The sequence below is a fragment of the Aptenodytes forsteri genome, unplaced genomic scaffold, assembly GCF_000699145.1.
Source record: "Aptenodytes forsteri isolate BGI_AS27 unplaced genomic scaffold, ASM69914v1 Scaffold237, whole genome shotgun sequence".
Classification (NCBI taxonomy): domain Eukaryota; kingdom Metazoa; phylum Chordata; class Aves; order Sphenisciformes; family Spheniscidae; genus Aptenodytes; species Aptenodytes forsteri.
Genome location: NW_008794451.1, coordinates 3,021,159 through 3,037,524, shown reverse-complemented (window position 1 = coordinate 3,037,524; position 16,366 = coordinate 3,021,159). Strand labels below are relative to the sequence as shown.

The 16,366-nt window shown below is 41.5% G+C and overlaps 1 protein-coding gene across 1 annotated transcript in view; it reads right to left on the bottom strand.

The window, feature by feature from the left end:
• Positions 1-3,490: 3,490 nt before the first annotated feature.
• Positions 3,491-16,366, bottom strand: part of LOC103908170 (transforming growth factor beta receptor type 3-like) — a gene marked incomplete at its 3' end in the record, with an annotated part of 58,915 nt that continues 46,039 nt past the window's right edge. The window contains exon 3 of the mRNA XM_009290496.2: positions 3,491-3,628. Within this exon, the coding sequence (XP_009288771.1) occupies positions 3,491-3,628 (138 nt within the window). The remainder of the gene's footprint in view (positions 3,629-16,366) is intronic.

Genomic DNA, 16,366 nt, shown 5'->3' with positions numbered 1-16,366 from the left:
ATTATGATCCTTTACAGGGAAAAAATAATAGCTAGTAATAAAAAGAAACAAACAGCTAGGACTTCACTAACAGTTACATGATCCTTTAACTACAAACTTTGACCCGGCTCTAGGGGTGTTGTCTTTATCAGGAGTAAGTCCCAGAAGCTGCCATTTAAACTTCTTTACACTACTTAGCTTTCTAACTAGGGATCAATCGATGAAACAGTGCAATTCATACTTTACATACAGTATATTAATAAAATTGTGAATGAATGTATTATATGAAAAGTCGGAAGGAGAAGCTGGAAAGTCAATGATTATCCTGCCCAAGGCTTCCATAGAGACAGACACAATAGTTATGACACTCCTATGGTATGCGTGACACAGATTTCTGTTTTGAGCATAGAATTCATGGGCATTAAAAAAGGTTTTTTAAATTTGAAATCTTTTATGATTCAAAATATTCTGTTTTCTGGCTTGGCTATACATTTAAGGAGAATGAGTAAGACAGAGCTGCAGAAGTACATGGATAAGCCAAGTATTTTCAAACAAGGGCCAAAGAAGCGAGCTCTGCACTCGGCTCCCTTGGAGCTGCGATTTACACTCCTAGACTCAATTCTCTAAAACTTACTGAGGGCTCTGGCAACGAGGCAGGGAGCCTCTCCGCTACTAGAGTAAAAGCAGTATGTCCATCTGCCCCACGACTCACCTGAAACAAGAACTCTTGATTCTGCAAAGGGACAGGCTCCTCTAGGCCAGAGGCTGTCCCAGGGATTGCAACCTGGCACGGCCCATCGCAGGCAAACAGCTCTGCTGCAAAACTAGAGCCCCTCGATTTCTTTTTGGCATATTGCACTCGCCCACAGGTGCTGCTAGGTCTTACTCAGGACTTCCCACGTTTTCTGTGCTGCATGGTTCTGTGCTCTTTTTTCAGAAAGCTTTTGGGAAAACAATGCATTTGTCCTTGTGAGCAGAGTGGAACTGTGGAAAAGCAATGGATGATCACCACAATTTAAGTTGTTCAGCCTGTAACCTCACGGCCTATCATCCCAAGCTGCACTAGCTACTGAGAAACTGGTACATGAAAAGTGGGAAGGCTGATGAGCCCCTGATAAGAGACTGAAGTCAGCTTATGTTTGCTGCAAAAATACTGCCTTAGAGAGAGAACACAGAGAATGAAGTTCTGGAGTGAGAGGGACTGCAGGGACTAAACTGGGAGAAGTAACAGTGGATTGGTACCCTGCTGTTTTCTGTTCTGCAATCTCATTCTTGAAGCTCTTTACAGAAAAGAAAAATAGAAACCTTAACGTGGTGGAAGGAAGAACACATAAATTATATGGCACTTGAAGAGATCCAAAATTGTTATGGAGAGCTATTCAGATGTTTAAACATGATTAGGGATATGTCAACGCTGAGAGCTAATTCACTCCTTGCAATGGAAAGGCGCGCTCTCGTACCTGCACAGCTTATGGGGAGCAGTGTTACCCCAGCGCTGCAAGCGCGTGCTGGGAGGGTGGCGTGAGGCACCACAATTTTCAGCCCTTACTGTGACCAGCAAAGCCTAAGAGAGGCTGGAGTACTGAGAGGAGGTATTTGAGTCCCACCAACGGAGAACTGAACCTGTTGTGTCTACCAGGTTCTCCTGCCCCACCTGAGACTCAGCCCACCCCTTCCTGCAGCACCAGTGGCCAGGTTTACCGTGGCACTTCCTGAGGTCAGACGACTTCTTGTCTGGCGCAAATTGCGAGTGCTGCTGCTCACGTTTTCAAGCCTGTTTTTGTAACCAGGAGAGCTTGAAACAGTTTTCTGAAGCAAACACTTAGCTAATCGCACAGTTTTGGCAGCCGAGGCCTTAGGCACATTTCTATTGTTCCTATGCCTTAATGCAGCCTGCTGAAGCCCCGCTGAGCCAAACCAAGCAAGCCCAGCACGATCACAGTCTGAACACCGGCACAGTCTGCTGAGTAGAAATGGATAGCTCTCAGCAGAGCACCTTTTCGCTCCCAGAGGCAAGGCGAGGGGAGAGGGAAAAGCCTGGAGGAGGAGGAAGAGATAGCTGAACACAAACTAGCTGATATGGAATGGGAGTGATGATGTGACTGTAGGAGGAGATCAAAACTAAACTGAAGTTAGGTCCAAGACTCGATTAACTGACGAAAGGTGCTGTTACTTTTGGCCAGGAGAGGAGTGAGGAATCTTATCATACTGCTGTTCATCATCTTGTTCCTCAGTCACTTTCTGAGCAGACCTGAACTGTACTGGTTGCAGTAAGGACATATACCAGGAACGGTCAACAAGAAGACAACAGTTAAGAGTCTCTAACACAGTAATGAGAAAACCTGAGATTGTGAATATCTTAGACTACAAACAAGCCCATGTTCTTTGCACCAGTCAGTAACACATTGCACTGGAAACAGCATGGAGTCCTTCAAAGTTCAAAATATCAAAGGTACTCCTAACTCTTGTACCCTGATGACACGAAAAAGAAAAACAATCCTAGAAAACTTTTGGTGTCCAGCAAATGATAGGACTCTTGGTGCACTTAACGGTGTCACCACCATATCAGGTCAACTGAGAGAGCAGTGTTCCTTCCCAGTGCGCTAATGCTGCAGCACTGTCCATCTTCCCCTCCTGCTGATGCACAGTGACAGGATTAAGTTCCCATCTGGTACTGCAGAAGCAGTCTTGCCTACCACTGTCAGCTGTGCTAGAGGAGCAAAATTAAACCCTATAAGGATACAGCTAAAAATAATCAAGTTTAGTTCTGCAATTAGAGTTGAATATAGTAAAAGCTGCAACTTTAATACAGACGACTCATGATTAGACGTGATGTCACGCATTAAAAATTTAATCCAAACAACTTGTCTGTTTCACTACAAATAGCAAACTCAAATGTCCTGGCAAACTGTAAGGACATGATTTACAAATACTAGGTAATATTTGGATCCTACATTATAAGCAGTGCTCCAGTCTTTCTGAGAAATAAAAATGACTTCATTCTGGGCTTAGCTCGGTCATTTCAATAGACCAAGCTCCATCAGAGACATAAACCATAATTGTACATATTGAGCTCAATACATACAGATTTTTGTTTTGGTCACAGACCACACAACTAGAGTCCACCCATAGCATTTCCCATTGCTTTGAGGTTTTTTTGCATTGTGGTCCTATTAAACTTCTAATCAGGACTGGCAATCTGTTATACCCTCACAGCTTTTTGAACTGGAATGGCTGCTAGTGTTAATAACTACACGATATGCAGATTCTGAAAAAGCAATTTTGGTTTCTTTTCCTTGAATTCACATAACAAGTAATTGGGCACTTTTTCCAAACTGCTTTGCCCTGCCACCTAACTGTTCCCCAGAGCCCTACACTGAAACTTGACCTCCTGTTAACTTGGTTTTTTTAACGTATGTTTAAAAACTTTGCAAATGAATGCCATTAACTCTATGTCTTGTGCGACAAGTAGCTATGATACAGAGCAGGCCAGAGGAGCGTGTATACTTACAAAGAAAACTCTTCGGATTCCAGGTGCCAGTCTTTCTGTTTTTAGCTTCCAGACCAGAGGCAAAGGAGAGTTGAGAAGAAACACCAGAGGCTTCTGGTGAATGTGCACTGATGAAATTGGATTCAAATGTAACGTGACCTACAGAGAAACACAGAAATACATGAATACTCCCTTCTAAGTTTCAAAACAAAAGTGGAATTTGAAACAATGAATCAAAGGTCATTTTTATATATATTATGGCTTCCAGCATTCAGACCTCCTGACCTAAGATTACAGACTAATCTACTTCCAAAAAAACTCAGTCAACAGAGCACAGATAATATAAAGAATGAAATAGTTAACATTTGTGCTCTATGCTTGCAAAGCACTGCTAAAGTGTTTAAGAAAACCTTGGCAAATGCTGATGAAAAATAGCTTATGCAAAAGGTCAAACCACTAAGCTGAGAGTTGGGAGAACAAGGAGATAAAAAGAATTGCAAAGCAAACCCTGATTTCTGGTTTCTAGATGGTAACCTACAAAGCTGGCTTAGAGTACAAACCTCATCTGCTGATGCCATCAGGGCATAAATCTAACCTGCAAAACAAATAAAACTGCACAAACAAGAAACAGGAGGAACAAATCCAGAAACACAAGCAAGCACTACGCTAGTTTACGGAAGGAATTCCAACAGAAATTTTAACATACACTAGGGAAAGAGAACGCCTGCCTTCAGGGACTAAAAGGATACCTGGGGAAAATGATCCCAGGAAAGTGGACATCACAGAAGTGAGGCAACCTGTTAGAGGTGATTTTTAAGCGACCAGTTTGTGGTTGCTGGAAGCCCCTCCTGCCCAGCTCCTCGTATCCCAGTGCTGCCCTTCTAGAAGGGGGCCGACGGGGGGCAAAACTCTAACCAAACGCATGACAGAGAACAGCCTGTCAGGTTTTTAGCATGTAACAACTTGTAATTGAAGTCATAGTATCTTTTGCAGTATCTAATAAGCTTCTTAAGCAGTCAGCATTTGGCTTGATAGTTCATCCTGATTTATAGGAAAAAAGCTTTAGTGTGCAATCGAGAGATGATCTATCACGCAGACTAAGCAGGCAAGCTGATGTCTCGCAACAGTGGGTGGCAGGTGGGTTCCCTGACAGAGAATCACAGCTCCTTCTAGAAAAGGTATAGAGGGAGCAAACATGACCACAACCACTCATTTGAGTGGTGGCAGAAAGAAATGAGCACACGGGTAATTCAGAATCAATTTTGTCTCCTGCTAGAGAATTTGAAAGGAAATCTGAGACATGGAAGCCACCACATATAGTTTATTGCATTATTCTTATATAGTGGTAAGCATCAGTTAGTTTACCATTAAAGTAAAGGCAGATTAATCTGGCAAACTAACTAGATGAAAGCTAGAGACCAAACTGAATATTAAGTACCCATTACTGTTGAAAATCTTTCCAAAAGAAAAAGTTATTTTTCTTGGGTTTTTTTCTTTTTTCTTTATTTTTTTCTCCCACCCAAAGCAGAAGGTGCACCATCACTGCAAAGTGAAAGTCAAAGCTAGGTCTCGGGTCTGACAGACACCTGGAGGACAGCAGAGAGACCTTTTTCTGCTGCCTAAGAACTTGGGAGAAGCTGGCAAACAACCGGCCGTTTTACTCGCCCCGCCAATCAGTACGCAGAGGATTACATGCAGAATTCTAAAACCCACTGAATGAACGTGTCTCCGGTCCCCACAGCGAAACAGATGTCAAACCCCATAAGCACACCTCTGGGGGCACCGAGGACACCCGTTATCTTCATCTTTGTTATGCTTGACTAAAACTGAACTGCTATTAAAAGAGTAATTCCGTATTTGTACTAAAACCAAAACTGCTTTAAAAAACGAGCACCTCTTCCCTTCAGCGGCCGGGGGCAGCGCCAGCTCTGCCTGCAGGAGGGCTGGGCACCGCCACCTTCCACCCAAAGGCAGCCACCTTTCTCACCGCTTGGCCTCTCCCGGCAGGAGCCCTAGTTGTATTTATGCATTTCCAAAAGAAAACATTAGGTACCACAGACCACCACATCTTCTAGGGACCGCGTTTCTCTCCGTTTTCTGCCTCAAAAGAATAAAATACCTCCTTTGAGGAAACCGCAGGGTGTTAGCGCTCTGAATGCTAACAGGATGACAGAAACTTCAAATGCCAAACAGTCACGATCTTAGCTATAAAACCTGCTTTACAGTATCAGGCTATAGAGCCAAAATAATTCTGTTAGCTGAAAATAAGAGAGAAGATAAAATTATTTGTTTTACAAGGCTCCCACTTTGTTGTTCTGTCTAGAAATGGAGAGGCAAAAGTGGAAAGAAAAAGGTGTTTAGAACTGCTATTAAATTCACGGCTATTAAAAAGCTTTCATTAACTCTTGTGGTTTTTCAGCTGTAATCACAGCTAATTAGTAATAAGCTGTTTAAACTATTAAATATAATTACCTTGTTCTGGGGTTATGTTTTCTTACAAAGCAATAAAAATACCGTAATCTAAGTTTACCAAAGTAGCCCAGTTGTATCTTTCTCAGTCCTGACCCGGCAAATGAGAGTTCAGATTTTATTCTGATATTTTTTCAGCTCCAAATGGCATAAAGTGCATTCAATTTTAAACTCTCTAAACTTCAAAGTGTCAGAGAAATTCTACTACACTAAATGGAGTAAATATTAAACACGTTCACTCTTATCATATGCATCCATAGCCACATTTTCACACCCAATGATAACTGGTTTCTTCTGATCCCAAAGGAAGTAAAGACTAATATAAATATTGATTAAATGACCTATAATATTGCTTTATGTACTTAAATAACCAAGAATAGGAAAACAGTAACAATCCTCTCACGCTGGCCAACAGGGACACTCAGCTTGGGTTTGCACCCTGGTTGTGTTTTTATTAGAATGTCAAGCCAATGCAAAGAAGAGGCTCCTATTAGTAATTTTAAAATTTTTCGCTATTTAAAACCTCTGGTATTTATTAAAACCAGAAGTGATACAAGAAATATAACACACTGAAAACTTCATCTCAAAAATAGCTAGGCCAAGTCCTTTGGGTAATAAGGAAATCGAGAAGTATCTCTGTTTCAACTGATCTCAGACGAGTTTATTCAAAGCCAACATCTATCAGACAAGACAGATGTTTTAGACTTCACGAAGATTTCTGCCTGTTGGTTTGGTCACATGAGAGGGCATACAGAGCAATCATACTACCTTAGTGAGAAAATCAGAGACTCTCTGCAACTGGATCTACTATCAGACTTCATAGTTGCTATTCCTTTAGGCTTTGGAAATTAAATATGTAGATAATATACACATATACGATTATTTCCATATATGTATGGAAATAATCAACAAAGTTTGAGCCGTATTCAGAAGTGGTGATATATCTATCCATGCCTTTGGCTGGAATTGCAGGATAAGTTATATCACATAATGGAATTTTCCTACATTTGTGCCTGAAAAGTGCAGACTGATCCTTAAGAAAAGCTACAGGACTTTAAGACAAAATCAATTAATTTTTCATAAGTAAATTAAGTGTTCCTGTGAAAATTTTCGGAATCAATGTAATTTTGCATTACTGCACTGCTCAGTTTGCTCATGAATAAGACGGCAACAAAACACATAATGTGGAATTCATATTCCTAGCCCTAAGCTTGAGAAAGAATATAGTTAACGTGACCATGCTTCTGCAGCAGCCTCTGTCACTATATTCCTTGGCATATATATTCCCTGTCACTATACTTCTTGGCATAACGGAGTCCTCAGCACCAGCTCAGTTTTCCAGACTGAAAAAAACCCAAACCCACAGAGCTGCTCAACAACTGCTCAGGACCATCCTGGTCATCATATTTTTCGTAATTCACTTTTGCTTCAGAGCTATTCTGCTGAGGAGCAGCTGGGTAGCCTAGCCTGAATGTGACCGTTCCCACTCGGGAGTCGTACAAAATTAAGTCTCCTCATAGTGTAACTACATCCCCCCTAATATTTATGATTGCCCCATCATCGTCTGCGCTTGATGATACACAGCAGTGGTATCTATTATGGGAGACTTTTTCCTGGTCCTTGGAAAGATTTTCAAGCAAACTGCTGGGGAGTTGCTAGCATTCAAGAACTTTTTGCCAGCAAACTAGCTGCCAAACATATGGATTTTACCTTGCTATCACGCAGTATTTTCAGCCCAAGTAAGGTAGCCATGGTCAAAACACCTCACCAGCGATGTCAGAGCTGTTTCTGTGTGGAAGGTAGTGGTTTGAACTGTGGCATCCAGGTAAGAGCCTGGACTTTGACTATGCAACAGAGGTACCCAAACGCCTCTTCCACTCCTGCTTTAGAGATTGAAAGGCTTAACAGGACTCTAAGGTGCTACGAGCTTATGACATTGACACAAGCACAAGTTCCAAGCTTCAGCTGTACCAGCACCTCCAGCGTGACACTGTCACGCTCTCTAGCTCTGCCTTGTTAAGCTTTCTGCTGTCATATCCATGCTCTCACCTTCTTGCCACTCTGCTAGCTTCTGGCATGGCTGCTTCCATCCACAGCACTGCAGTGGAAGGTCCTCATCCCTGCTCTCTACAGCAATATCTCTCACCAAAAAGTAATTCCTGCTACAGTGCCCCCACTGTGGCTCTAGTTAAACCATATATCGGCTGAATCCTAAGTGATGCTCCCCTTCCTCCAGCCGCCCCTTCTGTCTCGTCTTAGCTCGTGAGCTCTTCAAGGCACATCCTTTCTCAAATGTCTAGACGGTTCATAGCACCTTCTAAACACTCCACAAATTAATAGAAAGGTACTGGATCACTTCAAACCACCAAACAGAATGTTTCTAATTAATAGCGGAAGAGCTAACTAGAAAATTTCCCTTTCTTTTTGTATTTTCACTGGCAGAATCCATATTATTAAATATTTATGTGAAGCATTGCCCAGAAACCCCGTCAGAAACCAGTCCTACACGTGTTCAGCACTGTACAGCTAGATATGAAGACATGGTGTGAAATTCTGAACTCATTGAACTCTGTGGTAAAATTCATTATTTTTCTGAAACTCCCATATAAGCTTTTTTTTTTCTAATATGAGGTATCTAAAAAGAGATATTCTCCATCCATTCTTATAGGTTCAAACTTATAAAACACACACATTTTGTACTTCTCAGGAACACGCTACCTCAGCCAAAGTCTTCTGCATCTCAGACAGCTCTATGAGCAGTTTGGTCAAACAATACCAAAAGAAAACTAAACCAGAATCATTAAATGGACTAAAGCACTTTTAGGTCACCTAGTCCATTTAACAAGCAGCTGCTATTGCTCTGCCCATGTTATTTTTAAAACATATTAAGGGACAGCCCATTAACCAAGCAGACAGCAGCGTAACAACAGTACAGGAAAATAAGTCAATGTGGTCCAACACATCCCTCGTTCCCAGTGAAGGGCTCATTTGATCACTGAGCTGTTGCGTGGCCAGCATTTTCATTGTGCAATCAACAGTTAGGCCAGACCTTCTGGACATGTGTCTCAGCAATGGTCCTCTCGGCGAGACTCGGCTTCAGCAGCTGTTTGTCAGAGCAAGCTCCTCTTCCAGACTCACGTCTGCCCTTCGCGGCCTCCTTTGGCACACACTCCTCCAAATAATACATGACTAACTTGTGAGGAATACGACAGCTTGGTCATAGGTGAAAATTAAAGATTAAAGCTATTCTAAAAATCTTACAACAAAACCTACAAATTCATTTTTAAAAAGCATACCGACAACAAAGCATATAACTGCGACTAGGACATGAACCACAGGGAAGTTCTGTCATTTTTCCTAGAATGCATTTTTCAATATATGTTATAAAACCCGTAAAAAAATAAAATAAAATAAAGACTTTAAAAAGATACCGCATTTCATAGGTGCCATGTCTATCAAACTTATGCTGGCATTACTTAGCCAGCTATATTTGCACATATTCACGCGGGGCACTACTGCCTGTGCAGCCTGCAAAGAGTTCCTTTAAGGTCTCTAGCAGCAGCAAGGTTAAGGCGGTTGCAGAGGCTTCTCTGTCCCTGGCGATCACAGTTTCATGGAAGGCTGAGTATCACCACAGAAACCAACTACAAAAACAGTCTACGGGCTCCTGCTCCGTTACTCTGGTAAAGCAATTTGTACTACGTGAAAGGCAAGGGCACAAATGCTGAAAACTGATCAAAGTAAACACTGCTGTTAAAGTACCATTTTGTTTTGCTGACTTCAAGGCATCAAATCGCAGACTCTGTGTTTTGTTCTAAAAAGATGAAAGTCAAGTGCCAAGGATTTGTAAAGTTGAATTAACTATTCCAGTGTGAAGGCCTTTAGATAAATTCATAGCACATTTTCCAAAACAGCCATTACGAATTTGTGCTCATAAACCGGGACAAAATATGCTGCGTTGTACTGAATTACACTGCCCAGGCTAGGACAGCTGTTCTCTAAGAGAGAAGAGAAAAATGAATTTTAACTCTCAGGTCATATAAACACATTTTCTGACTTACAAGTGATGCACTAAAGATGGATTTATCACATCATAACTCATTACTCAGCTGCAAAGATTAAGTTAATGAGTACGAAGCAGGCAAAATTTCAAACAAAAATTTGAAAATTTATACCTATCACTGCCCTCTATAAGTGTTTTCACTCTTTTTGTTAATATTTACAGGACATAAATTATTCTGGTATTTGCAACAAAGAAACTAATATGAGGAAACTTATCTTTACACTTCATTAGTGTATATTATCCAACATAAGAGGTTTAGAATTTCTACTGAAATTCACTTGAAAAATATAATGTCGATACATTGGCTATAAAAGAATTCAGTCAAGGATTAATGCATGAATCCACCTCAAGTGGTGGGATCTAGTACTGCACCGCTTTTCAAAAGTGTTTATCAATTGCTTTGGGAAGGGTCTCCAGGCCAATTTTCTTCTTTTTAAGATGAAAGTAAAGAAAAAGTGTATTCTTTAGGCAGGGACTGTGAATTCAAAATGGAACACTTCCCCCCCCTCATATTTTTGCTATGTACATTGAATATTGTGTTACAGATTTGATACCAAGCCAGCTATAGTAGATTGCAATGTCCCGCTTTCGGAAGCCAACAGTTTTCCGAGAGAGAGTTTGTTGATTTTTCCAAGAAACGCAAAATATCTTCACATGGTGTTACTGCTTGAAGGTAATTTTGCTCAAAGGGTATTTGCATTCTTAAATCAAACGATTATATAAGCAAGTTCCTATAAGCATGTGAGACCCCACCACTTCCCTTCTGGGAAGGTTCTCCAACGCAGACACTTATTTGTACATGGCAAGCACCTATTTTTTTGAAAACTCACCCCAGCAATGAGACAGAAGATCTTCAGAACAGCATCAGAGAAATAAATATCTCCAGGAAAATTGCAATGCCATTAAAAACAAGCACTCATACCCGCACACAGTTACTTCTTCTCCTGCAGAACTCGAAGCTATGCCACCCTCACAGCCCTCGCCAGAGACGCACCACGCTTTCTTCTCTCTGCCAGGCCAGCGCTAAAGGATGCTGCTGGGGCAGGGCCCTGCCCTTGCGGGAGAGAGCAGGGGGGCTGCGATGCATGAGGCACACGTGGGGAGGGAAAGCCCTTTTCTTTCTTTCACTCGGTCTTCAGGGAAGAGGTCTGAGTGCCTGGTGGCTGTGGTAGCATTTCCCAGGTGTGTGGAGGACTGAAATTTATTTCCAAGGCTCAGGTAACACTCTAACTAAAAATCAACCTTTTGCTTATTTTATCCTAAATATATGGTTGCAAATGGATTGGCATTGCCTGGACCTTCTCACCCACGCTCTACAGAGAGAATCAGATTAACTAAACAGCAGTTATAGCTCAACTGTGAAAATCATGGGAAAGATTCGCCCCTGGCATAATGCCACTGACGCTACTGGCATTAAGCCAGAGACTGATGTGGTCCCATATGTTACCTTATAAAAAAAGAATACTATTGCACAATCTGCTGACCCTTATGATCCACCACCCAGACTGGAAAACTGGGCTTCACCGAAAAGAAGGCAAGAGAACAGAAAGGTTTGTAAGGACTACCCAACTATGATCTACGGCCCATTGCACGCTCTTCATTAAGAAGTACTGTTGGAAACGTTTGACCGAAAGGTGTTTGAAATATCCCCCCCCCTTTTTTTTTTCCTATTTGTCCTGCATCAGGGGCTAAAGGTCAGGGTGCGCTGTGCTAGACACAGACAGTTCCCTCCCCAAAGAGCTTACAAATCAAGACATTTGAGTCCTGCATCACATGCGCGTGCCAACATCCAACTATTTTGAAGTATACACGATGTTCCCAGAAGGCCGCTTTAACATGAAGATGCATTATTAATGATTCAGAGGAGAAATGGCAGCCCCAACGCGTGTGTTCAAGGGGAGAACTAAGCAAAGCTCCCTTCGCCTTCAGTGAGGATGGAGCATCACCCCTGCATTTGGCACCTGGTACGCTCAGAGCAAAGCAATGTACTCAAATGGACATACCCTCTGTAATGAAGATCTAAGGTTTACCCTCAGAACCAGCTTGAAAACTGACCTGCCCATCCACTGACAGGGTAGTTGTATCCGACAGCCTGATGAAAGAGAGTCCGTTAGAACAAAAGCCTAAGGGCTTGCAGCACATTCAAATATTATCTGTAGTTCTCCCTCCAGTCTAAGTTCTGGTACCCTTCTAGCCCTAAATATTAAATGACCAAGCTGAGGATCTGTGCAACAGGATGGAATTACAGCATGTTTACATCTCCTCATATGGATACGTAATTCAGCTGCTCCAGACAACGGACTAAAAAAGCAAATTACAAGTAAAATTTAGCACTATAACATTATCAAATACATCATGTGTAAGATGAGTACAGTATAGTACGGTGGCATGCTGTATGGCACTAAACATACTGCTCAGTACCTGGCAGCACTGTCATTTGTATCTGGTTCATCACTGATGTTTTACTGCACCACTGATACTTTCTCCTCAAAAGCGTAAGAGTAGGCAACCGTGCTGGTAAGTTTTTACTGGAAACGCAGTGACTGAAGTGCCTGTTCAGAAAGCACCACAGCTCGCACGGCGTCAGCAAGTTCTGACACAAGAAGACGTTACAAAACAGTGCTTCTAACTAACTTCATGAAAATGTTGGACCGTTTCTGCCCACAGCTCAGTCACATAATTTATCTTCAGACAAAAATGTAGCCAGTTAATTTCTAGTGTTCCAAAGTTGTTATTTTAAGCTGGAGCTGCCAAATCTGATCACATTATGTTAGATGCTAATCATTTATGCAAATACCTAGGTAATCAAAAAATTAGGACCAAAGATATTCCTGATACAAATAACTTGGCAAATGGGCAGGACAGTTATTGAAGTCCTATTTGCACCAGAAAGTGGTATTACTTTCACAATGTGAGAATAATAAAAGTGAAAAAACTTGAGGCTTTATATAAGGAGAGCTATTTCAGAACACAAAGGGTAATAACTGTGTTAGCATAAATCATACTTACACCGATAGAGCTACTTCTGTGACAATGATCTTAAAAGTATAACCCAAAGAGTTTACTGATAAATTTTACGTAGAGATCATACACGCATGTAAACTGCCTATTTGAACTTCTTTTACCTGAATAATACAAGATCCAGCTTTCCCTGTGCATATATATTTCAATCTGTTTTTTGTCTTCAGTGTTATCTCATGCAACTAGATTAGTTGAGAGAACCAGAGTTCTCCTGAAAAATAAGAAGATTTTTCAAAAACTTCTGGCTGCAGCAAAGAAAGCAGACAGTCCCTGCACAGGCATCTCTGCTCAGCTCTGCCAACCAAATCTAATCTTCACACGCTATCACCGCTTTGGGCGCCCGCAGAGCAAGGGCTGCCACAGCGACCAGCCCCGCGAGGCTCCACGGTTCGTGCAATGGAAAGCCTGTGCCCAGCAGTGCAAGGCTGGGACCACTTCGCCCATTCCTCCTGTGACCCGAACTAGACGCTCAGCCTCCCAAAGATTAAGTGAAACCATTTGTGCCATCTGCCCTTCCACAAAGCAGTCAGTCTTCCCAGCGCTTGAGACCTAAAAACACGACGTTTCGCTCAACTTTGCATAAATCAGTAGATGTCAATACTGTTCACATGCCGTATAACGAATCCTAAGGGGAAAGTCCTCCTTTTATACATTTTGTGGGAAAATTTCTTGTTGGTTTTAGATCTGTTTAAGGGCACAGGATCCATTCCTGTAAGGCGCAAGTACCGCATCTCCCCTACTGTTGTTAAGTGGCCTATTCACAAAATGGTATCATGTCAGACTAAGCTTTACTTCAACAACTGAGGTAGGAGACTCGTGTGAAACCTACCAACTAAGGAGAGTTGGTAGGAAACATTTTCCCAGACAATATTCTAGTCTGCACTTGCACATATATTGCAGATCTAAGCTTTTCTTTGGTGAATCAGCTGGGCTGCAGAGTAAGTTTAATTTTATACCCCTCTTCCCTTCTCCCATCCCTAAACTATTACCAGATAGTTGTGTAACATAGTGCCCCATGCCCTGAAAAAACAAAAGCGGGGAGGGGGAGGAAGGGATCGCTACTATGTTGGAGGATATATGAGTACATACTAAAAAGCGGCTCCCCTCCCAAAGAAAATGCTTCTTAAACTGACAGATAAAAGACAGATGACAAACTTCTGCCAGGACCATTTTCCTTAAATGCATTTCAGGCATCCTGAGCAAATCTACACAGGCTTTTCCACGGAAACACAAGTTTCCACTGCCTATATTTTCAACAAGTTAGATAGGTGCTAGCCACCCAACCAGAAATTGCATAGCTGCATTAATGTACCATTACAGTACTGATACATCTTGCCTCTCAACAGGCCTCATTAGTCATACCATACCACATATCATTAGGATGATACTAACCATTGGTTCAGAGATCAGCGTTAGCACTACCTCATCTCTACCAGGCTCTGACGGTAGACACAGCAAGTTCATAGTTCATCTCAACTGCAAAACACCATGCAGATGTAACATAGCACACGGTGTCATAAGAACATCATGGCAAAACTGGAATCTGGATTCAGAATTTCCAAATCTCAGGGTAAATCCTGAACAGATGAACACCCTACTTTCCACTGCTTCAAAAGCTGCAGGTGCGGAAGGGGAAAGGGCTGAGACAATGAGGCTTCACAAAGCAAGAAAAGATTACAAGCAAACATGAAATAGCTGATGGAAAGACTGCAGGACAAAGGGTTATGCCATTTGAAAGCCCCCACATATGAAACAATTTGCTCCTGAAAGGTTTTGCAGCCAGACCACACATAGATCCAGATGACTAGAAAAAAGAAACATCGTTCTACAGGTGTCTTTTAGAGAGGCACAGTCACATAGGGAAGTCTAAAATGTGGAGTTCACATTTTTATTGGACATGTAAAACTAAATTCTTGCTTTCCAAGCCAGGGTGAAGAACAGCGTGTGTGCATGAGTCATAAAAAACCTGAAAACCTAAGCAGCACCACCAGATTTAGGAAACAGCTTTGTTTATTGTCAGTAACCCACCAGCCTGAGTAAGAGTTGGTGCAAGCGTGTGTCTGTAATACATATGCTCACAAACGGTATTAGAAATTAAATAGAAAGGAAACTGCTTTCAGAAGATTAAAAGTAACTATAACCAATACATTGTCTCTCTGCTCCTCTGGGGCAGGTCTTCATTTTTCCCAAATTTCTTCTATTTTCAAACTTCAAAAAATAATCAGAACTTTTACTCTCCATACAAACAAAACAGTATTTCGGCAATATTTCAAAGAATGAATTTATGATACTGACTATAAGGAAAAAAAAACAAACACGCCAAACCCCTAAGAAATCAAATTTTCTATTTAATCAGGCCTATCCACATAAGTAAGACTACTCACATCTGTATACACTTGCAGAATCAAAGCCATGAAAACTGATAAAATCCTCCAGAAGACATTACTGAGGCTGTCATGCAAGTATTTTCTTGCACAACGATGCCATTCCATGCACTTCTTATCTGCACTGTCTTGCTGATTCTTGTTTGAAAACAGATTTACTGAAGAAAATACTGGCTTGCTTTCCAGCTAACAGTGCAAGAACGGACTGCTGCTCCTTGCATGCAATATTTTTCCATGTAGCTTCAGGTGCATTTTCAGTGCCCAACTTGCCTCACTGCAATTATCACTCGAAACCCAATTAGCGGAGGAAAGAAGGCATGTTCCAATGGTCTGTTTTGAAAAGATATCTACAAAGCAAGTGCCACTGCGCTTCTCTGCAAAACTAATGTCATACATAGTCACACTTCCCAACAGGCCTCAAAACTTCACTTACGTATTCACATGCACTAGCAGATCGTGTCCCTGCGGAAGAAATGAGGACTCTGCTTCCTTGGGTGATGACAGAAGAGTGAGCCAGACTTCAACCAGTCATCAGGGTTAGAGAATGCCGGTTGTCTCCGGAAAGGTAACAGATTTTAATACTTTTCCCTCCCTGATGAGATTTGGGTCATCACCAAATATTACCTCTCATCTAGAGATACTAACTACTGCCACCGTCATGTTTATCACATACGGCATGAGCTCCAATCATAATAAAAATATTTCTGTATTATAAATTGCCATGGCAATTGTTAAAGAGACACTATCAGCTATAAATTACTTATAATTCCTTCAAACTTTTACAAGCAATTTAAGTTTCAGATGTTTGTACCTCACGGTGGTGCTATTTTCGCATCTTCTCCTTTAAATAACAAGTTTTACTGCTGTAGAAGTACTCTGTTTATGTTTCACAGGGAAAATAAGAGACTCTTCTAGAGAAACACAAACTTGAGTATATGATAAGTGTTATCAAGCATGATC